The sequence below is a fragment of the Schistocerca nitens genome, chromosome 6 (genome assembly GCF_023898315.1).
Source record: "Schistocerca nitens isolate TAMUIC-IGC-003100 chromosome 6, iqSchNite1.1, whole genome shotgun sequence".
NCBI classification, from domain to species: Eukaryota; Metazoa; Arthropoda; class Insecta; order Orthoptera; family Acrididae; genus Schistocerca; species Schistocerca nitens.
The window spans coordinates 126,217,722-126,243,984 of record NC_064619.1 but is presented as its reverse complement, the minus strand read 5'-3'; the positions used below and the strand labels follow the sequence as shown (position 1 = coordinate 126,243,984).

Sequence of the window (26,263 nt, the reverse complement as noted above, 5' to 3'; positions counted from 1 at the left end):
TGTACAAGAAGAGAATAGAAGCTTTTGAAATGTGGTGCTACAGAAGAATGCTGAAGATAAGGTGGGTAGATCACGTAACTAATGACGAGGTATTGAATAGGATTGGGGAGAAGAGAAGTTTGTGGCACAACTTGACTAGAAAAAGGTATTGGTTGGTAGGACATGTTTTGAGGCATCAAGGGATCACCAATTTAGCATTGGAGGGCAGCGTTGAGGGTAAAAATCGTAGAGGGAGACCAAGGGATGAATACACTAAGCAGATTCAGAAGGATGTAGGTTGCAGTAGGTACTGGGAGATGAAGAAGCTTGCACAGGATAGAGTAGCATGGAGAGCTGCATCAAACCAGTCTCAGGACTGAAGACCACAACAACAACAACAACAACAACAACAAAATTGTGCACTTTACACAACGAAACAAAATAGTTGTCTTTGGCTACAGTATCAATTAATCACATTTGAAGTAGGCCAACACATACCTGGGTAGATAATTTGTGGGGATATGAAATAGAAGGATTACATAGTCTGGTCATGGGTAAAGTGTGTGACACATTTCAGTTCATTGGAAGAATGCTAGGGACATTCATTTAGTCTACAAAGCAAGATGGTTATGGAACACTTCAGCAACCCATCATAGGATATTAGTTAAGTGTGTGTGACCTGAGCCAGGTAGAATCAACCATGGATATTGAATATACACAAAGATGACAGCTCAAATGGTCACATATTTGTTTGACCCATGTGAGAGCATCAAGGTGATGCTGAAAAAACTGAAATGGCAAGTGCTTGAATACAGATGTACACTCATGCTCATAAATTAAGGATAATGCTGATATATGGTGAAACAACACTCTGGTGGGCAGTTTCTAGGTTTCAATCAACTCGATGTATGACACTCATGCTCATAAATTAAGGATAATGCTGATATATGGTGAAACAACACTCTGGTGGGCAGTTTCTAGGTTTCAATCAACTCGATGTATGACCATGTAGAGCATTTGACCTGCGGTCGTCACACACTGGCACTGGCAGCAGTCCACATACGCAGAGGTGCATTGGTGCATGTCAGAGTACGGTGCAGGAGTAAGTGTTCAGACGTTTTCAGACGTGCTAACAGTGATTGTGTGTTGAAAATAGCTCAAAGAAAACATATTGATGATGTTATGAGGGGTAGAATACTAGGGCGACTGGAGTCTGGTCAAACACAGCAGGTCACAGTGTTCATATGCCACAAAGGGTGATCTCAAAATTATGGCAACGATTCCAGCAGGCAGGAAATGTGTCCAAGTGCTCCAGTATGGGACGTCCACAGTGTACAACACCACAAGAAGACCAATATCTCACTATCAGATCCCGCAGCCGGCCACGGAGTACTGCAGATAGCCTTGCTCGGGACCTTACCCCAGCAACTGGAACAGTTGTCTCCAGACACACAGTCTACAGATGACTGAACAGACATGGTTTATTCACCCGGAGACCTGCAAGGTGCATTCCACTGACCCCTGTCACAGGAGAGCCTGTAAAGCCTGGTGTCAAGAACACAGTACATGGTCATTGGAACAGTGGTTCCAGGTTATGTTCACGGACGAGTCCAGGTTTAGTCTGAACAGTGATTCTCACCGAGTTTTCATATGGCGTGAACCAGGAACCAGATACCAAACCCTTAATGTCCTTGAAGGGGACCTGTATGGAGGTCATGGTTTGATGGTGTGGGGTGGGATTATGATTGGTGCACGTACACCCCTGCATGGCTTTGACAGAGGAACTGTAACAGGTCAGGTGTTTTGGGATGTCATTTTGCACCAGTGTGTCCGCCTTTTTAGGGGTGCAGTGGGTTCCACCTTCCTCCTGATGGATGATAATGCACAGCCCCACCGAGCTGCCATCATGGAGGAGTGCCTTGAAACAGAAGATATCAGGCAAATGGAGTGGCCTGCCTGTTATCCAGACCTAAACCCCATCTAGCACATCAGGGTTGCTATCAGTCGACATATCGCTGCACGTCTTCACACCCTAGGACACTTCAGGAGCTCCGACAGGCACTGGTGCAAGAATGGGAGGCTGTACCCCAGCAGCTGCTCGACCACCTGATCCAGAGTATGCCAACCTGTTGTGCGGCCTGTGTACATGTGCATGGTATCATATCCAATATTGATGTCAGGGTACTTGCACAGGAAACAGTGGCATTTTGTAGCACATGTGGATTTCTCAACCAATCGCCAATATCGCAGACTTACAGGTCTGTGTGGTGTGTGTTCCCTGTGTGCCTATCCTATTAGCACCAGTTTTATGTAGTGCCACGTTGTGTGGCACCACATTCTGCAATTATCCTTAATTTATGAGTATGAGTGTAGATTATCCCATTGAAAGCCTGCTTACAACATTTCAGGATGAAACTTTAAGTGATGAATTTAGGAGTTTACTACAACTTCGTACATATCCCTCCCTTAGGGGTTACAAAGAAAATATTAATTTAACTCTCACAGAGCTGTTTAAGCAATCATTCTTCCTACACACCATATGTGAATGGAATGGGAGAACCCCTAATAACTGGTAGAATGGGAGGCACCTTCTGCAATGTACTCCATGCTGGAATGGCTGTAAATGTTCATGCTGAAATGAGTGAGCTTCTTAATTAGTTTATTTATTTGTTAACTCCATTTTAACTAGTGATGCAATTGGACTCTTAGGAGTTTAACGTATGGCATCCCATTAATTTTGTGACCATTAATGTGTAGCGCTAGTACTGAGAAGTCATTTTTGTTAGTTCAAAACTCCAAAGTATAAATTTTTGTAAGATTAAGACTGGAAATGAAGATATAATAAAAGAAAAGAAATTCAAGCAAAATGAGGAACAGAAAGAATGAGTGCAATATTATGGACAAAAATGTAGGATCTTAAAATAAAAGAAATTAAATTGAAGACACAACATAAAAACCTTTAAAATCACAAGAAAAAAGGTTCCAAGCAGAAAAAGAATGACAGAAAGAAAAATGAGAACAAATGAAAAAATGAATATGATGGTTAAAATGATGTAACAGAGCAATATAAGTAAAAATTACATTTAAACCAATAAACTGAATAAAAATAATGACCAAAGTTATTTCAATAAAGATTTAAGAAGTAAATGTTCCAAAGCACCTCATGAGATTTGAATCCACATCCTTTAACATGGGAGGACTGTATCTTAACCATTACACTGTGCAAGCAGTCTGTTAAATATTCCTCTTTCAAACTGTAAACAGTCTTGTAAAATTCCAAAATTTTTCAGTCTGTTAAATATTCCTCTTTCAAAGCTGTAAAGAATCATGCAAAATTCCAAATTTTTTTTTTTCATTGATTACTCACAGTCAAGAGCCCATCAGAGCCAATGGCTGCAGCATGTGATACCTTGGACCTTAACCTACATCACTGTATAGATGATTTAAAAAAGTCAACACCACAGCTGGGGCCTCTCCTTATAACTGTGGGTGTGGCCACTGTCATAATTGATCAGTCGTTTGCTTAGTCAAATCGTGGTAGGTTCTTTAATGACACAATTCCAGAAGTTAGACATAGGTGTAGAACCTTAGCAAGGTCATAATATATTCTGTATAATTCTGATGGGTAATGTCACGAGACTGCCAACTTTTTAAGCTGCTGCAATCTGCCAGTAGGTTTCCACTGAGCTGATTCCAGTATATGGATGACACTTTGTCAAATGGACATATGGAAGAGACAAGCTGAATGTCTTACTCATATGTTTCAATTCTATACACCAGAACATCAGTTTTACCAAGGAACTTGAGGTGGATGGACTGCTTCCCTTTCTGGATGTCCTGGTAAAAAGGATTAACAAAGATAGAACATTGGACCACAGTGTTTACTGCAAGAAGACCTTCTTCAACTTAACCTACACAGTACCACCAATTGGTGCAGAGGAACTGTGTGCTTAAAACATTGGTATATAGGGCTCACACCCTCTCCAGTCATGAAAGGCTATCAAGAACGTGAATATCTCAGTATGTTGTTTTGGAAAAATGGCTACACAGAGTGGCAAATTCAGAGAGTCCTAGACTCTACACTCACTGTACAGCCTGTGGAACCAGAAGACAAACCTCAGGAACTGCTAGTCAATCGTGATAGTGGCTACTTCCTTAGAAAGACCTCGGAACCTGCACTTAGTTTAATTAAGAAGAGAAAGAGAGATGGACATTGAGTATAGTAAGGCATTAGAAAACAGTAACAAAGGAAAACAGCTCTGGGTTAAGGGATGGAAGAAAAGTTGTCAGGCAGAATCGAACAATGGAAAGTCCAGAGTTGGATGTAACAGTATTATGAAAGGACAGTTGCTACTCACCATATAGCAGAGTTGCTGGGTCACAGATAAATACAACATAAAGACTGTCAGAAAGAGAGCTTTCAGTCAAGAAGGCCTTCATCAAATATAGACAACATACACAGATGCAGTCCGGCCTCAGCAGCCAGGGACTATGATCTTGTGTTGTTGGCCGAAAGCTCACTCTCTAACAGCCTTTTTGTAGTGCCTATCTGTGACTCAGTATCTCCCCTATTTGGTGAGTAGCAACATCCTTTCCATAATATTGTCACATTCCATCTTGGATTTTCCATTTTTTAAGAAGAGTAAGGAGATATCCTACAAAAAATGACTTTGTGTGGCAGATGGAGCAACAGCAGGGGTGCCAACACAAACAATCTGGGATGCAAACCAAGGATGGAGCAATATGTCAGCAGGAGGAGGGGGTAGGAAATGCCGGGCATTGATGGCAGACAAAGCAGCAGGTTGGAGGGAGGCAGGGAAGAGATAAAGGGTCTTGCTGACCCCCAAGTAGTCAGTTCATCTGCGCACCTGATGATGACAGTGAGGTCACTTGTCAAAATATTGTGCCCATCGGACACTGATATATAAGCAGTGTATCAGTACTAATCAATCAGGGACAGTTTTATTCTCTGAAGATAACACTCCATGATTTAAACTAAAAGAAATTATTGTGATTTTCCAGAATGATTAGAAATTACTGGTGGGAGTATGCATTTGTACACAAACAATCAAAAAAGTCTAACAAATTCACCAATTTGTAAATTATAAATAAAATATTGTATCAATACATAAAATAATAAATACATGCAATCTCTCCAAATAAATTAATTTTTAAATTTACAAATGGGTATATTTCAGCTCGATTTATGTAAATCAAATGCCACATAGATTAAATTGTGTGATTGAAATTTGTTGTAAAGTTAAGAATGTGAATTATTCAAATTGAGATGTAATAATATTTATGTATTAAATCTACAACTGCACATATTGCAACTCATCCATGGGGTGTGAAATAGCAGTTCACATGTAATGTGTTCTCTGCTCTTCAACTAGTTGAGAAATTGGCAATTGAGGATGTTAAGCATCTTGACACAATTGCACATGGAACATGTTTGGGTTCAGAGATTGTATACCCATTCACAGATTGATTTTAGTGTCATGAATCTGGTTTAGAGCACATTATTTTGCAGTAGTTGTACTTGTAGTTTTGACCATACAGTTCTGTGACAGAGCACACTGAACAGCTTTTATGTATTTGTTGCATTCTTGTGCAGAACAGCATAATTTTTATTTGCCTGGAGCAATGTGTCATGATTAGTTCCAAACTCCACAGGTAGAGTAGTTATCATGTCATTACTGATTTTAATAAAGATAGCTGTTCCATTCGAGTATAACAAAACAGACAACTCAGCACATTTTGAAATATTGTTAGTATGATTTTCTGCTATTTTTCAGATGCTGTAAATACTACTTTGGCACTCTACTTAATTTCAAAATTTGCCATTTCTGCCTCATTTTTAATAATATATCCATTTGCTGGTGAGCTTTATCCAACACAGCTAAGAGGCATAGGGATTGGTACATCAGCATACATTGGTGGACTTGGGCTAATCATTATCCCTTTCATCACTTATCTGGTGAGTAGTAGTCTATAATTAGAAAAAAATTGTGTGCAATGCAGGCTTTAAATTTATGCTGAACATGCATGTTTTTAAACAGCTAGGCTTTAAATTTATGCTCAACATGCATGTTTTTAAACAGCTGAGATGTGAATGAGGTGTTTCTTCTTTTATTTTCACTTGTACCCTACATTGTGCTGGCTGGACAAACAATTATTTAGATTCTACCAGAACGTTCCTACTATACATAATATGACTGTTACATTACTTAAATTTCTAGATTTTCCTAAAGATCTATCATCTTCTATAGCCTATAAATCTATTTCAACTTTTTAAGGCATTCCTACTCTGCCTGTTATACAGATGCCTCTTCTTTACTCTTCTTCTTGTTTCTTGTTTATCCCGGCTTCGTGAGATTTCTTGTGAAGAGACACGATACAACACGTTCAGTAGTGGCATGTGACAATCAATGAAGTTGCACAACAGTTAGTAATTTAACTTTTGAAACTGCTGGTTTATTGGCATTTTTGGAAATAAAATCACTCTCATACTCTCATGTGCTCAGCAAATTTCGTATAACAATTTGTATGTGTAATGGGACTTATTATGTCACAAATCATTCTAATGAATTAATTAATCTGCATTACAGTGTTGCTAAGCAATGTGATCAACAAGGTGATATGTGTCTCAATTAAAACAGAACCTCGATATTTTGAATAAACTTTCTGTTCTTTTTTGTCAAAATCAGCACTTGTATCAAAATTAATTTCCAACTTCATGCATTAAGTCCAAGCATTTGCAACTATTGTATGCAGTTCACCGGAGAGCTCAATCACGCACTAGCTTGTAACGTATTTCAAATCAAGCGCACAGGTTTCAGTTTTCCCTAATGGGCTAAACGACTCTATTGTAATAATGTGATGTGTCTATCTCATGTAAAGTCTAAATGAAACTGGATTTGTCTCCATTTGGGTCAAAATAAAAAAAAAATAAAATTCATCATGCAGGTTAGCGAACTGTACATGCGCACTTTTAGCACTCTAAGTGATAACTCGTCTCAGAGTAAAAGCTGCACATAAATTCACCCTTTTTCATGCACACAAAATTCAAAACACCTTTATATTAAACTGATAAATTATGGCCTGCAATTAACATTTCTTATTCTGAATAAACTTCAAGAACTTGTATTTCATAATCAATAAAATTTTATCACCTGAAAGAAACTATTAGTTTGCTAAAATGGATTCAGATTACAGTCAACTCTTGTCTAGATGATGACATCACTAATCGATACTTGCTTGGAATGAATGAAATACCTGTACTGAAAAATACTGTGCATTGAGTAATTTACTGACTTTTATAACAAATTTGATACCCCTTGCATTGCTACACTGTTACTGGAGTTTCAGTTTAACTACATTTATATATCACTATTATGTTGACAGTATTATTAAAAGGATAGACTGCTACTCACCATGTAGAGGAGGCTTTGAGTTGCAGGCAGACACAATAAAGAGACCGTTAAACATGTAAGCTTTCAGACAAAAACTGCTTCTTCTGAAATATAAAACACACACACACTCTCATGGCTTGTCTCCAGCCACCAGAGCCCAACTGAGTTGGGCCCCCGCACCTGGAGATAGTAGCCATTTGTGTATGAATTGTGCTTGTGTGTAAGAGTGTGTTCTATTAGGGAAGAAGAATTTTTTGTCCAAAAGTTTAAATGTTTAGCAGTCTTTTTATTGTACCCATCTGCAACCCAGAGCCTCCTGTATGAAATGAATATCAGTCTAACAATTTCTTAAAGTGGTTGTTATTCCATGCTGCACTCTTCACTATTATGCCACATAGATTACAGGGTCTGCTACTGAAACTTTCGAGTGGGAAGAATGTGCATTACCACTTATATAAGACTTTCAATATCTTCTCTTCATTTCTTCCACAGGTAATGTATAAGGTGTGTACTGTGTTGAAAATGGAACAAAATTTTTTAGAGGAGTTGTTTGAACACAATTTATACATAAATACTTATGATTAAAGTCAATTATATTTCATTTGTTATTTATTTTCATTCAGCTCGATCTCATTGTCAATCAAGCAAGGTCATAAAACATATCACAATCCATCAAGAACTTCTAAATGAAAATTGTAATAATAACAAATTGAAACTCCAGTATAAAAATAACAATGAAAATGGTGATAGTGGCAGTTGTGATTGATGACAACATTAAACTCGCAGCACAATAATTTGATTTATTTATGGAAATCTTAATTATGGGCAAAGAAACAGGACAGTTGTTGGCCATGGTTTCTTAATGGGATCCTACCCAGCACCGACATGTAATTATTTGAAAAACAAATGGGAATGCCAAATCTGTATACCTGAATCATGTAAATAAATATGAATAATTTTCTGTACAATTAAATCCATTTTAGTGAATTACAATTATCTAACGCAATCAAGTAGAGATGAAATACTCATACGCTGATGAGTCAAAACATGATGACCATTGCCCACCATTATATTGAATGCCACCTGATGATGTTGCTGGCAGATGATATGGTAAAGAAGGTATATAAGTGAAGCAAAGGTGAGTGGAGAATCACTGTAGTGCCAATATGGGCTGCAAATGGATAAATCCACTGACAACACAACATTGACAAACGACAGATTCTAATGGCCTGGTGCCAAGGAGTAAGCACCACAGAAATGGTGAAGCTAGTCAGATTTTTGTGTGCTACTGTTGTGAACATCTATGGCAAGTGGCTGAAGAACACTGAAACCAAAGATAGGTGACAAGGTGTTGGCCATCCACACCTCATTGCACAACATCTAGGTCAGAGGCTTGTAGACTCTGTAAAGCAGGACAAGTGGTGGTGATCTGTGGCAAACTTTAAGACAGAACACATTGCTGGTGCAGGCACAAGTGTTTTGGGGAAAGCTGTTAAGTGCACATTGTTGAACATGGAGCAGCACAGCAGACAACCACTACAGAGGCAAACAAAAGTATTCAGACACAGATCTAACAGTCAATTGTGACTGATGCATATACAGAATGCATACCTGAGTATGTGCCAGAATGCAGGGAATATTTTGAAAGACATCAACTATGCAAATGTCACCGACCCTCTACCTGGAACGATTAGTTCTGTGTTACCATCACAGGCCTGTGTTTCACTTGGGACAAAAGTAATCAGACACTGCCCCACTTGACAAATTAACTGCAGTCTGAAGGCACAACTTGCGGGCAGTAAGCAGTCAGTGTACACAAGGCAGCTGTCTCATACTACAGGAAAGCACAGGCCTTGCCAAAAAAGACCAATGTAGCACCAAGCTCCGTAGAGGTAGGGAAATGACAGTGGAAGAGTGAAGGCTTATTGTGGAGCTGCATAGTGAGAGAAAATCACACGCAGAAATAGGTAAGGTCGTCAACCAAAGCCAAAAAACTATATTTTGTATTGTCCAGAAATGGAAAGAAGAAAAAACTCCTGTAAGTCGCCCACAATAGGGGTGTCCTCAGAAACTCACAAACAGAGACCAGAGGAAGGTAGTTTGAATGGTGAAAAGTGACCTGTGGACAATGGCCCCTGCTGTAGCTGTAGAACTGGCAGAAGGCATCGGTACCGAAGTTAGTGTTAGTGCACAGATGCCTGAACAGTGCTGGGTATAAGGCCAGAGTGTCAAGGTGCAAACTGTTCATCAGTAAGTGTAATGCAAAAAAGGAGATGGTTTTTGCAGAAGAATTTGTCGGCAAGGATGTGACCTTCTGGGACCAGATTCCGTGGAGTGATGAATGTAAATTTACTTTGAGCCACGTGGATGGCCACAGTTTAGTGTGGCATCGAGAAAACACAAAGTGGGAGCCCAAAAACATGCAAGAAACCATCAAACATGGAGGTGGCAGTTTGATGGTGTGGGGATGCATGTCTTCCAGAGGTGTTGGCGAGCTTGTCTTTATTGAAGGCACCGTGGACAAATTTGCCTATCTCGATATACTCCAACAAAGTCTGACGAAAAGTGTGCGAAGTTGGATCTTGGAGGTGACTTTATTTCCAACAAGACAATGATCCTAAACATACAGCAGAAATTGTCAAACTGTGGGTACTATACAACATGCCTCATTGCCTCCTTATCCCACCAAAGTCTCTGGACCTCAATCCCATCGAAAACATCTGGAATGAACTGAAAATGACACTACAGAAATGACATGTGAGCAGTTTGACACATTTGTGAGCATTGGTAGAAGAAGAATGAGTGAATATCAGTTGAGACATAACAAAAAAGATTGTTTACTCCATGTCACAAAGACTGAGGGCTGTAATACAGAGAAAGGGACACATTACCAAATACTGACTGCTGAGGGTCTGAATATTTTTGAACATTCAATATTTTGGTTTTCTTTCTTTTTTTTACATAAGGTGTGTTTTGTTGCTTGTTGTTCTGCATATGTTCTCATTGACATATGTATTACACATTTGTAAAGAATAAAATATATGTTTTGAGTTAAAAACACATTTAAAGTTTACTTATCTGATTACTCCCAGTGTCTGAATAATTTTGTCCGCCTCTGTATATGTTCCCATGTTGGCCCAACATCATCATCATCAGTTACTACTTCAGTGGGCACAAGATCATCAAGACTGGACTGTGGATCAATCAAAGCACATGGGATGAATCATGTTTCATATTACATCAGGTCCATGGTTGTCTGGATATTGCCTCATCCAGGTGAACAGCTGCTCAAAACATGCACCATACCATGGATGCAGGATAGTCTGGGCAGTAATATGCTGTAGGGAACATTCACCTGGGATTCCATGGAACCTGTGGTAGTAACCGACAGCACCATCCCCACTGTGGACTATGTGGACATTATTGTGGAGTGCCTGCATTTTTTCCTGCTTGTTGTCTTTTGTGATGGTGGTGGCATTATCCAGTAGGAAAATGCTCCATGTCACAAGGCCAGCATTGTGCTACAGTGGTTTGATGAATATAATAGTGCACTCATTTTTATGTCTTGGCCACCAAATACACTTTATCTAAATACGGAGAAATAATTTGGGATGTTATCAGGTGCCAGCTCTGCCCACCGAAAGCACAGTCCACAATTTATGAGAAATGAATGACCTGTGTGTAGGTATATAGTGCCATGTACCTCCAGAAACCTACCAAGGATTGTCAAAATCATGCCAAGCAGAATCACTGCAGTGCTGCATTCCAAAGATGGACCAATATGCCATTAAGCAATGGTTATAAAGCATTATTTCATTAGTTTGGGTACAAGGATAATGGGAGGGGTAGAATGGAGAGAATGGGAGACCACTGTGGATAATTGTTCATAGTCTCATAGATTTATAAACTGAATTCATATGAGGAGGACAGAGGAAAGTTGTGATAAGCAAGAAACTGATTAGGAGTTGTGAATTGGGGATGTTCCAAAAATAAGCTTTGTCATCATTTTTGAAAGAGAAGATTGTGCACCAGTTAACACAAACAAATGCCACATGAATCCGTACCCATTGCTGAACCAGCAATGGAAAGGGCATCAGGGGGTGGAGGAATGACATATGCACAGAGTGCCAAAAAAGAGAGAGTAGCAGCAGACCAGTGTGCCTGAGATTATTTTAGTACACACCTCGATGGCAGATGAACATGTACTGACAACATGGTGCCAATGAAAGTGTGTGCTGTTATATCCAGTATGAATGGGCATGTGTCTGTTGTCCATGAATGACTACAGACCATAGATAGTGAAAAGGACATATCTCATTAAATGGTTGGTAGCTTGTGTTGCATATTCAGAGAAGGAAGGCAGATTGTGGAGGATGAAAGTCGGTGTGCATGTCCCTCCACACCCACACCCAATACTGAGATGTTTGAAAATTCCTTGCATTGCAGGGCACCAAATTTTACCAGAGTTTTTTCTTCAAACTGATTGTGCGCTACAACAAATGTCTCAATGTCAGCGGTGACTACGCCGAAAAACAGTGCAAGGTGTATAGTTCATAATGTCATGGTGTATTTATTTCTGGCAATAAAGTTTCCACATGAACAACAATGACAAAACTTACTTTCAGAACTTGCCTTATATATTGAGGGCGGGGAGATTGCAGGACCAAGTTCTGTGCTGTGAAATTCATGGAAACTGGTGTCAGATTGGAACACTGAGTTGGCATGGGTTTTGAAGCATCCATTGAAGTCAAGGATATTCAGCTCAATTCATTGAGTAGTTAACATCATGCTTGGCTGCAGTTTCTTGGTACCCATCTTTTAGGATGGCCAGGTAGTTGTGTTCATGTCCACATAAAAATGCCATGGAGTAGCTGCAGCATAGGTGGTATATCACATACCTGCTACTGCTGCCTGTCAAAAAAAGCGAGGCACCTAGGTAAGCAGGAAGCTAAATGAAACTTCATGGGTTAAGAGGGTGCATGATGTTGTTTCAGTGTTTGCAAAACTGAGTTTAGTTTACAAAGAACTTAGGAAATCGAGGATGGAATAATGACAATATGATGAAAAGGATAGATTGCTACTCACCATATAGTGGAGATGTTGAGTCACAGACAGGCATAACAAAAACACTGCTAAACAATCTTTTCAGCCAACATACCTACTTCTGAATTAGACAACATACACACACATTCATGCAAACTCATACACACAAGACCACTGTCGCTGGCTGCCAAGGCTAGTCTGCATTGAAAAATGTAGAATTTGTTATGGAACATTGTAGAATATTCCTACTTCAACCCCTAAAGTTTCATCAAGTTCCAGTAGGTGGCAGTGCTATGTATAATCTTCAAAAATGAATCTGTAACAGAAGTGCTTTCCAAGCAGAGAGCTGTCATTGAGTTTCTCTCAATGGAGAACGAGAGCATTACAGATATTCATAGGTGCTTGCAGAATGCCTACAGATACGTGGCAGTGAACAAAAGCTTAACAATGAGTCTGTCATCATTGCAACAAGATAGCATTGACCCATCCAGTCTCCCGAATGATGTCTGGGCGGGCACATACAGCTGTGACTCCTACAATGTTGAAGTGTGTAGTGTAGGTACTCCCATTTGAGGTGACTGACAATCACAACCACACCCATCACTGCTTGGCTGGATGTCTCTGTTGGTAGTGCTGACTCATTCATCCACCAGCTGGCGTACTCAAAGGTGAGTGCCTTCTGAGTTTCTTGTTGCCTAACAGAAAACAATAAGGAGCAATGAAGGGCCATATGTGCATAATTGCTTGTGATTTACGAGGCTGAACATGACAATTATTTTTTGAACATCGTCACAGCTAACAAAACATGTGATCATCACTTCGAACTGCAAACAAAATGGCAATCCAAGGAGTGGTGCTGTACCACCTCTCCTTCGAAGAAAACATTCAAAGCCGCACCCATCAGTTGTGTAAGTCATGGTGCTGGTCTTCTGAGACTTTGAAAGGGTTATTCTGTTTGATATCCTGCTTCATGATGCAATGAACAGCTTGAAAATATATTGTGCTACCTTCACGAAATTGAAGAATCAATGTCAGCATGTTCATACCATAAAAATGTAAATGAATTTCTCCTTCTCCGTGACAGCACAAATTCTCACAAAATCTGGGCACCTGAGATGATCTGACACAACTTTTTTGGACTATTCTTCCTCACCCACCCTACAGCCATGATCTTGCTGCTTCTGATTTCCAAATGTTTCATCCAATGAAGAATGCACTCCACAGGAAGCAGTACATGGAAGGTGGGCAGGTTATTGATATAGCAAGACGTTGGCTCTGAAGTTGACTAGTAGAGTGGTACCCTGCGGGCACGCAGGCCCACACAGTAACGTAGTGAAAGGCCTTCACATAGATTGGAGGTTATGCTGAAATATAGTGTTTTGTAGCCAAAAGATTGATTTGATTTGATTTGATTTTGCCAGGAAAGCTAAAACAGCTTTGGTCTAACCCACCACTGCCCGCACTGAAACCGAGTTTATTGTGCAGTATCGCTTCCTGTATATCTATTAAAGCTAACCAATGCCCTTAAATAGTAAAAGGAGTCCCTTTACCAGTTCTTTGTTAGACACAATTTCTTCAGGTCTAGTTGTTCCGAAAATTCTCTGTCTCTTGCACTCCAGTGCCGAGCATTCGAAGATTAGGTGTGATGCAGTTTCTTCACTCTCATCACAGATCCTACATTGAGGGTCTTATTCCATTATACCCATTGTGTTTTTTGAAATTCCCATGGCAAGTCATCAATCCAACCATGAGTTTTAAGCCCAGGATTACAGAGCTTCTTTCAAAACACAGATTTGGCATCATTATCTTACCCTGTTTTTGTTTATAGACCTTGATCCAGTATTCTACGTGCTGTCTTCTGAGCCAGTTCTGTAGTTCTAGTTTGATCATAGCCTTGGTGATTGTCAGGACACGTTCCAGTCCAGTGAATGGAATCTTTGCCCCCATCCTGGCCAATCTGTCAGCTTGTTCATTGCCACTGATCCCTGAGTGGCCAGGAACCCACACTAGGTTTACCCTATTGCTTCCCCCTAGCTCCACCAGAGCCCTGAGACATTCTGCAACAATCTTAGATCTTATCGCAGGAGCCACCAATGATTTCAGGGCTGTCTCACAGTCTGAATAGATGTAGATGCTATGGTCCTTGTAGCACCTATGCATATTCTCCTCCACACATGCCCCGATTTCAGTAATTTCAGCTTGGAATACCAAGTCCAGTTTTCCTAGAGAGATGATGCCCTCCAGTCTTGGCTGAACCCTGTACACACTGGTTCCAGCGCCTTGGTCTGATTTTGACTCATCAGTGAACCAGACAATGTCCCCCATACAGTGTCCAACTGTTCTTACCCACTGCTCCCTGCTTCCGATTATTACATTGTAAGGCTTGTTGAAGTAGTTGGGAGTTATTATATAGTGGCCGGCTCTTCTCCAGCTACTCCTATATTTACCTCTCTCACTATTTTAGTGTGTGATTCTGGACATCCCAATGAGATCCAATTTTTACCAGTTTTGAGTCTGTACGCACCAGCTGCTGCCTTCATCTTGACCCAAAGATGTAGTGGAAGCATGTCCAGCATGGCTTCCATCCCAGCCGTTGGTGTGCTGCTAATTCCAACTGTTGTGGATAAGCAGGCCAGTCTCTGCACCTTAGGAAACCCCTTAGCTCCAGCCTGCTGTTCTACCTTCTTCCACCACACTATGGCCCCATAGGAGACCCTAGGTCTAACCACCATGGTGTATATTCAGTGCATAACTCTGGGGCTTAGGCCCCAGTACTTGTGCCACAAGCCCTTCTGGTACTCACTAGAATACCTTTCACCTTGGAGCAGATGTTCTTAATGTGAGGGGTCCATGTTAGTTTCTAAACTAGGGTTACCCCTAGATATTTCACTATCCCCTTCACAGGTAGAATTTCATTGAAAAGCTTTAGATTCCAACTGGAATGTTGGATATACTTCTTCATGAATGGTACCGCAACAGTCTTCGCAGGATTAACACTTAGACCCTGTTTAGTACACCAGTCTTGCAGAATGTTCAGTGCACCTTGTGCCATATTCCTAACTGCATCAGTAAATTTGCCAAGTATTACTATGACAAGGCCATCTGCATATCCTTGGCAAAAGCATTGTCTGAAATTTAGTTTCTCAATGAGTTCATTCACCACTAGATTCCATAATAAAGGGGAAAAAACTCCTCCTTGTGGACAACCTCTAGTGGTGTTAATTACCATCTTTTCATTCATCATGGTGGCCTCTACCTTCCTTCTACTAAGCATGTCCCTAGTCCACCCACATGTAGTGGTTGCTAGGTCATGCACCTCTGCTGCCCTAACCATGGAATAGAAGGTTGTGTTACTAAACACCCCCTTGATGTCCAGGAAGATGCAGAGGGCTATTTCTTGAAAGTAAAGTGCTTTCGCTACCCTCCCATAGAGTTGATGGAGAGCTGTCTCACATGATTTGCCTGGTTGATATGCATGTTGGTTTTAATGTAGAGGAGCCCTAGTTAGCATCCTCTCCCCAACATGTACATTAACCAGTTTTTCCAATGTTTTAAGATTGAAGGAGGACAGACTGATTGGTCTCATATCCTTGGCTTTGGTATGATCAATTCTCCCTGGCTTTGGAATAAAGACAACCTTCACTGCCCTCCAGGCATTGGGAATGATTCCTACTGCTAGGCTAACCCCGAATAACCTGCATAAGACTCCTATAAGATTTTCTCCTGCTTGTTGCAGGAGAGCTGGAAAGTTACCATCTGGACCAGGCAACTTGAACAATTGGAATGTTCTCACAGCCCATTGTATTTTACTGAAGTCAACACACTCCTTGGCTGGTTCCCAGTCCTCTCTTTGAGTGCCTGAGAACAATTGTCTCTTAGGGATCTTATTCTGGCCTACGTTATCTGCCAGAGCATATTGAGGAAAATGAGTTTTGAGGAGCATTTCCAGTGTCTCATGTGCTGTGTTTGTATATCCCCCATATTCTTTCATCAACATACCTTCTGGATTAGCTGGTAATCTAGTGAGGATTTTGTGAAGTCTGGCTAGAGCAGCAATGCCCTTTGCTTGTCTAATTGCAAGGTTGTAGTTGACAAGGGCCTCATTATATTTTGCAGATTGTCCTTTACATCTCGCAAGGTTAAACAGTCTTCGTACCTGTTTTCTTTGCATTTCCAAGTTATTGTTCTACCAAGGCACACTCCTATTTGTGCACTATGGTATGTCACTATGGCAGAGGTTACAGCCTCAGCTATTTCCTCAAACTGTACTGGATTCCTTATCGAGGTTTTAATTTCCAGTAAGCTTAAGTCAAGGTACCTCCTACATGTCTCCCAGTCTGTTGTCCTGGAATTCCTACAGTCCATGGCCTGTCTGATCCCCATTTCAACCTTGAATTTAATATACATGTGGTCCGATGAGGATAGCTCTAATTCCACATGCCATTGTTTGACATAGCTGCCCATCATAACAAGAACCAAAGGTTATGTCAATTACTTCTTCCCTTCTGCTATTCCTGAATGTAGGTTTGTCACCCCTATTCAGGACCTTCAAGTTGTTAGACGAGAGAAATTCAAGAAGGTACTCACCTCTACTGTTGGTGTCCTTGCTGCCCCACACTAGGTTGTAGGCATTGGCATCACAGCCAACCAACAATTGGTCGTCTTGCCAATGGCAAGCTTCTGTCAGTCTCCTCACCTCCAAAGGAGGAGGAGAGCTGTCTTCATAAGGAAGGTATGCTGAGGCTAAAACAATTTCCCTTGTAATACCTTCCTCATGTTGCTGCATCCTGATGGTCACAATGTGCATGGAACAGAAATGCATCATTGGCATGAAAGAAATTCCATTTCTCACATAGATGCATGTTCTGGACTTTCTTAGATTTCTAATATAAATCAGCTTACCTCCAGTCCCTTTATATAAGTAGTGTTCTTGTATCAGGGCCATGTCCACTTCCTGTCTCCCCAGGCGATGGCTCAGGCAGCAGTGGCCTCTTTACTGTGCTGCAGATAAATCTGCAACACCTCAAGTCACCATCTTGCTGCCATCATTGCCTTTGAGGTCTTCGAATACCCTGACAGCGACCTGCAAGAATCCTAAAAACAATTTCAGGTCTTGCTCTTGCATCGCCTTCAGGGACTTCTCTCCGACCTCCACCACCAGGGTTTGTCCTTCCGGTACAGCCTTCTGGTAGATTACTTTCAATCCTATGTCGAGACGTTTGGGTTCTGGACACTTATTTTATGAAACAGAGTCTTTTCAGAGACATCCTTAAGGATCTTTGGTATCCATATTGATACATTTGCGGTTTTAAGAAGCTCAGCTGTCATCGTGACCAGCAGCTTCGCATCATCCCACTGGGATATCATGGACACCTTGTCCCTGAGGCAATCCAGTGTATGCACTCCCTTGCAGACAAAAATGAGGGCACCGTGATCTAGGTAGACCCTCCTGAAATTGGGTCCTGGACTAGCGCCCCCTTCCCCTCCCAATCTTTTCAAAGAGGCCCATATGTATGAGCTCCTCCTGCAGGGAGGTGATGCCTACCAGTCGATAACCTTCTTGGATAACTGCCATCTTAAAAACTGCAGTACTATTGGTCTGTTTCCCTATTTCTTGCCTCAGATTTTTCTGGGCTCACTTATCCTGAGAGCAGGGAGTCTTAGATTTCTCCCTTATCCTCTTGTTACCTGCCTTCAATGTAGTGGGGGTCTGCATATCCCCTTCAACCTGAGACAAATTTTTTTATTTTTTTTAATTTTTTTTTAATTTTTTTTTATTTTATTTTATTTTTTTTTTTTGGGGGGGGGGGGGCCTCAAGCCCTTTTAATTCCCTCCACTTCTGTTTGGGAAGCCGTTCTTTTCCTTCCTTTTGTTTCTGTTCCCTGAGAAGTTTCCTCCTCTGGGCCCCAGACAAGGTTTTAATCTTGATCCAGTCCAATTTCTTGATTACAGTCCCCACTTCTTGCTCAGGTCTAAACCAATATTCAGTAGTGTGAGTGCATTCCATTGGTCCTGACCCCATTGTTTGAGTGTCTGAGGTCTCAGTTTGCCCCTCAGTTTGTTTTAAACTATTTTCATCAGTTGTGTCCATCTTGGTCACATGAGATTTGGGGATCTACATGGTCCACAACATGAAAATCCCATGCAGTGTAAGGCTACTTACTCAGGGAGGAGTGGTTAGACACTAGACTCGCATTCGGGAGGATGACGGTTCAATCCCACGTCTGGCCATCCTGATTTAGGTTTTCCGTGGTTTCCCTAAAATCGCTCCAGGCAAATGCCGGGATGGTTCCTTTGAAAGGGCACGACCGACTTCCTTCCCCAATCCGATGAGACCGATGACCTCGCTGTCTGGTCTCCTTCCCCAAACAACCCAACCCAACCCCCCAACTCAGGGAGGTCGCCCGGTATCCCTGAGGCTCCATTTGCAACACATGTTCCCATGTGCCATGCACCCCTCGGCACGGATCGCATCACACCTTGGTTGAGTTGGGGAAGGGAACTGGGTAAGCACTAGGAGTGGATAAGGAAGACAGGACATTGTGAGACACTTTTAGTCTTACCCAACAGCTAAGGCCTTTCTGGCAGTAGGTCCTCTACCTTCGGCACAGCCCTCAGCTTCACACGGATACGCAAGCCTCTCCACCCACACGGACATTGCTTTGCCAAGGTGGTGTCCCCCAGAGAGGAAGCCAAAAGAGTGGGTAATAATATGGTGTATTTGAATCTTGAATAAAACCAACCTGATTTCAGAAAAAAATATATTGCATTATTTATTGCATGCCCCTCATAGTTAGAATGGCATAATTAAAATAGTTATGTGTACTTCAATACAAGAACTACATTCAGACAGAAATGTAATATGTGTAATATTACTTTCATTAATTTTTCCAAAACTGAATTATTGTTCTTGTATTGGATTTATTTAAAAGAAACAAACAATGGATTTCCATGTTTGTGTCAAAAATTTCAGGAAAAGATAGATTGCTACTCACTATAAAGATAACACATTGAGTTGCGGACGGGCACAGTGAAAAGACAGTTACAAATTTAGTTCCAGGGCAAAGCCTTCTTCAGAAAAGGAAACAATAGTGAGCAAGGTGTGGTTGCTTATGCGAATGAAAGTGTGTGTTTCCTACTCTGAAGAAGGCTTTGGCTTAAAGCTAAATGTGTAAATGTCTTTTCGTTGTGCCTGTCAGCAATTCAACATGTTATCTTTATGATGTGTAGTTATTTAAAGGAAAAAAATTGCTTTACCTGGTGTACTTAGTATACAAGTTATTGGCATTTAAATTGTTAATTAAAACTCACAAACTAACTTCATAAAATATTATTGAGAAGTAACTTTTTTGTTATGTAAAAGTCTTTCTTTAACATATGCTTTATCTTTGTTTTTGTTGGCTGGTTGAAAGTGTGTGGTGGAAGTCAGTTCTTTTGTGTTGTACTGTGACTTATTGTGATGTGTTATTACTGTGGATATTTTTGGCATGATATCATGTAGATTTCAGAAATGAAAGTATTGAAAAATCAATATAAACATTTAATGTAATTGGAAAGATAAAAAATCTACCCAACAAGTGGCAGCAGGGGAAAACATATATAAAGGTGAAGTAAAGGTGCAAGCTTTCAGAACCAATGGCTCCTTTTTGAAGGGTTGAAGAGGAAAATGGATGAAGAAGAAGGACTAGGAAGATTGGGGAGAGTTTGGAAAAGTTGCCCAGAACCCCAGGTCAGGTTAGATTTTCTGGATGGTATGAGAAGAAAAGACTGAGTGTTGGGGACTGCACCAGATGAGATTTGAAGACCTAAGACCATAAAGGTGGGAGATAGAGTAATAAGCAAGATAGGGATTACTGACAAATCATCATGCTAATGTTAACAGGAGTGAAAAGCTAAGTGCATTGTATCTGGTAGATTTGAAGGGCAGGGAAAAACAGACAGGAAAGAAAATAAAAGATAAAGATAACTAAAAATGGTTAAGAAAGAATAGTTACTGAGAATAAAATCTGAGACTGAAGAAATTGATGTAAATTAAGGCCAGGTTGGTGCCAGGAAGTAAGGAGATGTAGTCTGCGGGAAGAATCAGGCACCAAAGTCACAACTGTCATATTGCAGAATATGCTCTGCAACATGATATTGTTACCAGTATATAACCTCTGTCTATGTCCATTCATCCACACTGATAACTTGGTGGTAGTCATACCAATGTAAAAGGTCAAACATTGTTTATGTAACAGCTGGTACATGAAATATGTCATTTCACATGTGGCTCTCTCTTTGATAGCATATGTTTTGCCAGTTCAGGTCTGATATAGGCGGTGGTAGGAGTGTGCAAAGGGCAAGTCTTACAGCAGGAAGGGTGACAGGGGTAGGAGGCATACAGTAGGGAAATGGGTGCAGGAGGAGCATAGAGGGCCTGACCAGGATATTGCTGAAAGTGTGTGTGTGTTTCAGGGGGGTGAAGCTATCCTAGGTATGGTGAGCACAGTGTTGAACGGAATGGAACTCATTTCAGTGCATTATTTTAGGAAGTCATAGCCTTGGCAAAGTAGTTGTTTAATACATTCAAGACCAGGATAATATTGAGCAACAAGAGGTTGACTCTTAAGTTGTTTTTTCGGGGGTATCAGCAGTACCAAGATTGAATTGATCTGGTGGGATAATAACATCCAGTGAAAGCTGAGGAGAGAATGGTGATTTATTGTGATGTATTGCTGTAAAGAGTCTTGCATGTGAACATATGTGTTTGCCTCAAATACCCGGGGTGTATGGAAGGTAGGATTTGACAAAAAAGGATGGTAACTGTCAAAATGTAAGTATGTTGTGTGTTAGTAGGTTTAATGTGAACAGCTTAATGTAGCTGACCTTCATCCTCACTGAGGGTCAGCTACATGTGTTCACATTTAATCTACTAACTAAAGTACTTATTTATTCACAGTTGTCATTCTTTTGATGTCAAATATTTCCTTCCATACACAGACTCTTTACAGCAATATGCCACCATTCTCACCTCAGCATTCACTGGACATAGTTACCCCACCAGCCTAGTTGAAAAACAGATTTCTTGGGCCATCACACCAATCCTGGTACTGCTGAGCCCTCCAGAAAGCAACTTAGGAGTACACCTCTTTTTACTCAGTATTATCCTTGTGTTGAATGTATTAATCAGCTACTTCTACAAGGCTATGACTTGCTAAAATTGTGCCCTGAAATGAGGTCCTTTCTGTCCAACATTTTGTACATCACACCTAGAATAGCTTTTTGCCACCACCCTACCCTCACCCCCTGATCCCCACCCCTCTCCCACAACCCGCGAGCCAGTCTCTGCAGACACTATGCTCCCTCTGCACCTATTTCCCCACCTTATGGCTCTACCCCTGTGCATGTACCACTGAAGACTTGCCCTATGCATCCTCCTACCATCACCTATACCTATCAAAGGAAGATCCACCTATGAAAGAACATGTCATGCATCAGCTGTTATGTAAACACCTGTTTGGCCTTGCACATTGGGATGACCACCACAAAGTTATCAGTTAGCAACACACAAACAATATCCCGTTGCAAAGCATGCTATAATATTACAGTCACAACATTGGAGCCTGTTTCATCAAGTTCCATCTCAGTTCTTCCCTCAGACACCAGTTCCTCAGAACTCCGCAGGTGGGAACTGGGGTTACAACATATCCTTGGTTCTCACCACCCACTTGGCTTTAATTTACGTTAATTTCTTCAGTTTCAGCATTTTTTCTCAATAAATATTCCTTTCTTTAGTTTTTCATGTCTTTTATTTTCTGACCTGTCTACTTTTTCCTGCCCTCCACCTCTACCACATACAATGCACTTAGCTTTCCACTCTTATTACTCTTATTAAATCTTGCACGATGTTTTGTCGGCCATCTCTGTCTTGGTTATTTCCCTATCTTCTGCCTCTCAGCCAGGTTTTCAAATTTCATCTGGTGCTGTCCCCAATAATCAGTCTTTCCTCATCCCACCCGGTAAGTCTCCTCTGACTCAGGATTCTGGGCAACTTTTCCAAACCCTCACCATTTTATAACTAAACCTTCCAAGTCCTTTTCCTTCATCCCTTTTCCTGCTCATTCAACCCTTCTGTCAGAAGAAGGAGCCACTTGCTCCAAAATCTTGCACATTTACTTAACCTTAATATATATTATCTCCTGCTGCCACTTGGTGAGTAGATTTTTTTTGTATCCAATTACATTATATTTTCAAAAATTGATTCTTTTTGTCATTATAAACATATGATACTTATCATTTGAACTAACACATTCAACAGAATGAATTCAATATCCTTCTGCACTGTGCAGGAATAATCTACATCTAGATTCAATGCCGTGTCTAATAAGATGTAATTGACAGCATCAAACAACACATATCAGTAATAATTATTTACATTCTCACTCAAAAATCCAAGTTCTAATTGTCACTTCTTTTCTTCAGCTATTAAAGCAGCTGAAGAGTGTTGAGTCAAATCAATTCACTGATGGGGAAGTGAGATTTGAAAGAAACCTTATAATCTCCAATGTTGATATTTGAACAGAGAGAAACATAATGGAGGTCAGAACCCATAGGTTGAACGTTTGTTGGGATGGAGTTTGGACAACACTGTTCTTGAACTGGTAGTAAACAATACCTCTTATGGCTAAAATTGTGCAGAGAGCTGAAGTTGTGGTTTCTATCGTTACAAGTTGGCAATGATCATCTGTATGATACCATGTCATATGGTCTACAGGTTGTTCCACCGATATGCAGCCATGTTGTTGTTATGGTCTTCAGTCCCAAGACTGGTTTGATGCAGCTCTCCAAGCTACTCTATCCAGTGCAAGATTCTTCATCTCCCAGTACTTACTGCAACCTACATCCTTCTGAATCTGCTTAGTGTATTCATCTCTTGGTCTCCCTCTACGATTTTTACCCTCCACGCTGCCCTCCAATGCTAAATTTGTGATCCCTTGATGCCTCAGAACATGTCCTACCAGCCTGTCCCCTCTTCTTGTCAAGTTGTGCCACAAACTCCTCTTCTCCCCAATTCTATTCAATACCTCTTCTTTAGTTATGTGATCTACCCATCTAATCTTCAGCATTCTTCTGTAGCACCACATTTCAAAAGCTTCTATTCTCTTCTTGTCCAAACTATTTATTATCCATGTTTCACTTCCATACATGGCTACACTCCATACAAATACTTTCAGACGACTTCCCGACGCTTAAATCTATACTCGATGTTAACAAATTTCTCTTCTTCAGAAACGCTTTCCTTGCCATTGCCAGTCTACATTTTATATCCTCTCTACTTTGACCATCATCAGTTATTTTGCTCCCCAAATAGCAAAACTCCTTTACTACTTTAAGTGTCTCATTTCCTAACCTAATTCCCTCAGCATCAACCGACTTAATTTGACTACATTCCATTATCCTCGTTTTGCTTTTGTTGATGTTCATATTATATCCTCCTTTCAAGACACTGTCCATTCCATTCAACTGCTCTTCCAGGTCCTTTGCTGCCTCTGACAGAATTACAATGTCATCGGCAAACCTCAAAGTTTTTATTTCTTCTCCATGGATTTTAATACCTACTCCGAATTTTTCTTTTGTTTCCTTTACTGCTTGCTCAATATACAGATTGAATAACATTGGGGATAGGCTACAACCCTGTCTCACTCCCTTCCCAACCACTGCTTCCATTTCATGCCCCTCTGCCATCTGATTTCTGTACAAATTGTAAATAGCCTTTTGCTCCCTGTATTTTACCCCTGCCACCTTTAGAATTTGAGACTATTCCAGTCAACATTGTCAAAAGCTTTCTGTAAGTCTACAAATGCTAGAAACGTAGGTTTGCCTTTCCTTAATCTTTCTTCTAAGATAAGTCGCAACGTCAGTATTGCCTCACGTGTTCCAACATTTCTACAGCATCCAAACAGATCTTCCCCGAGGTCGGCTTCCACCAGTTTTTCCATTCGTCTGTAAAGAATTCACGTTAGTATTTTGCAGCTGTGACTTATTAAACTGATAGTTCGGTAATTTTCACATCCGCCAACACCTGCTCTCTTTGGGATTGGAATTATTATATTCTTCTTGAATTCTGAGGGTATTTCACCTGTCTCATACATCTTGCTCACCAGATGGTAGAGTTTTGTCAGGACTGGCTCTCCGAAGGCCGTCAGTAGTTCTAATGGAATGTTGTCTACTCCCGGGGCCTTGTTTCGACTCAGATCTTTCAGTGCTCTGTCAAACTCTTCACGCAGTATCATATCTCCCATTTCATCTTCATCTACATCCTCTTCCATTTCCATAATATTGTCCTCAAGTACATCGCCCTTGTATAGACCCTCTATGTACTCCTTCCACCTTTCCCTTCTTTGCTTAGAATTGGGTTTCCATCTGAGCTCTTGAAATTCATACAAGTGGTTCTCTTTTCTCCAAAGGTCTCTCTAATTTTCCTGTAGGCAATATCTATCTTACCCCTAGTGAGATAAGCCTCTACGTCCTTACATTTGTCCTTTAGCCATCCCTGCTTAGCCATTTTTCACTTCCTGTTGATCTCATTTTTGAGACGTTTGTATTCCTTTTTGCCTGCATCATTTACTGCATTTTTATATTTTCTCCTTTCACCAATTAAATTCAATATTTCTTCTGTTACCCAAGGATTTCTAATAGCCCTCGTCTTTTTACCTACTTGGTCCTCTGCTGCCTTCTCTACTTCATCCCTCAGAGCTACCCATTCTTCTTCTACTGTATTTATTTCCCCCATTCCTGTCAGTTGTTCCCTTATGCTCCCCTGAAACTCTGTACAACCTCTGGTTTAGTCAGTTTATCCAGGTCCCATCTCCTTAAATTCCCACCTTTTTGCAGTTTCTTCAATTTTAATCTACAGTTCATAACCAATAGATTGTGGTCAGAGTCCACACCTGCCCCTGGAAATGTCTTACAATTTAAAACCTGGTTCCTAAATCTCTGTTTTACCATTATGTAATCTACCTGAAACCTTCCAGTTTTTCCAGTATTCTTCCATGTATACAACTTTCTTTTATGATTCTTGAACCAAGTGTTAGCTATGATTAAGTTGTGCTCTGTGCAAAATTCTACCAGTCGGCTTCCTCTTTCATTTCTTTCCCCCAATCCATATTCACCTACTATGTTTCCTTCTCTCCCTTTTCCTACTCTCGAATTCCAGTCACCCATGACTATTAAATTTTCGTCTCCCTTCATTACCTGAATAATTTCTTTTATCTCATCATACATTTCATTATCTCATCATACATTTCATCAATTTCTTCATCATCTGCAGAGCTAGTTGGCATATAAACTTGTACTACTGTAGTAGGCATGGGCTTTGTGTCTATCTTGGCCACGATAATGCGTTCACTATGCTGTTTGTAGTAGCTTACCTGCATTCCTATTTTTTATTCATTATTAAACCTACTCCTGCATTACCCACATTTGATTTTATATTTATAACCCTGTATTCACCTGACCAAAAGTCTTGTTCCTACTGTCACTGAACGTCACTAATTCCCACTATATCTAACTTTAACCTATCCATTTCCCTTTTTAAATTTTCTAACCTACCTGCCCGATTAAGGGATCTGACATTCCATGCTCCAGTCTGTAGAACGCCAGTTTTCTTTCTCCTGCTAACGACGTCCTCTTGAGTAGTCCCCGCCCGGAGATCTGAATGGGGGACTATTTTACCTCCAGAATATTTTACCCAAGAGGACGCCATCATCATTTAACCATACAGTAAAGCTGCATGCCCTCGGGAAAAATTACGGCTGTAGTTTCCCGTTTCTTTCAGCCGTTCGCAGTA

At 40.6% G+C, this 26,263-nt stretch overlaps 1 protein-coding gene across 3 annotated transcripts in view; it reads left to right on the top strand.

Annotated features, from left to right (window-relative positions):
• Positions 1–26,263, top strand: part of LOC126262859 (carcinine transporter) — a 452,804-nt gene that overhangs the window by 379,112 nt on the left and 47,429 nt on the right. For 2 of the 3 annotated variants that reach the window (XM_049959724.1, XM_049959725.1), the window contains exon 10: positions 5,775–5,956. In XM_049959724.1, the coding sequence (XP_049815681.1) occupies positions 5,775–5,956 (182 nt within the window). Of the gene's footprint in view, positions 1–5,774; positions 5,957–7,789; positions 7,884–26,263 lie in introns of all 3 variants that reach the window. The other variant, XM_049959726.1, reaches the window with a different exon arrangement.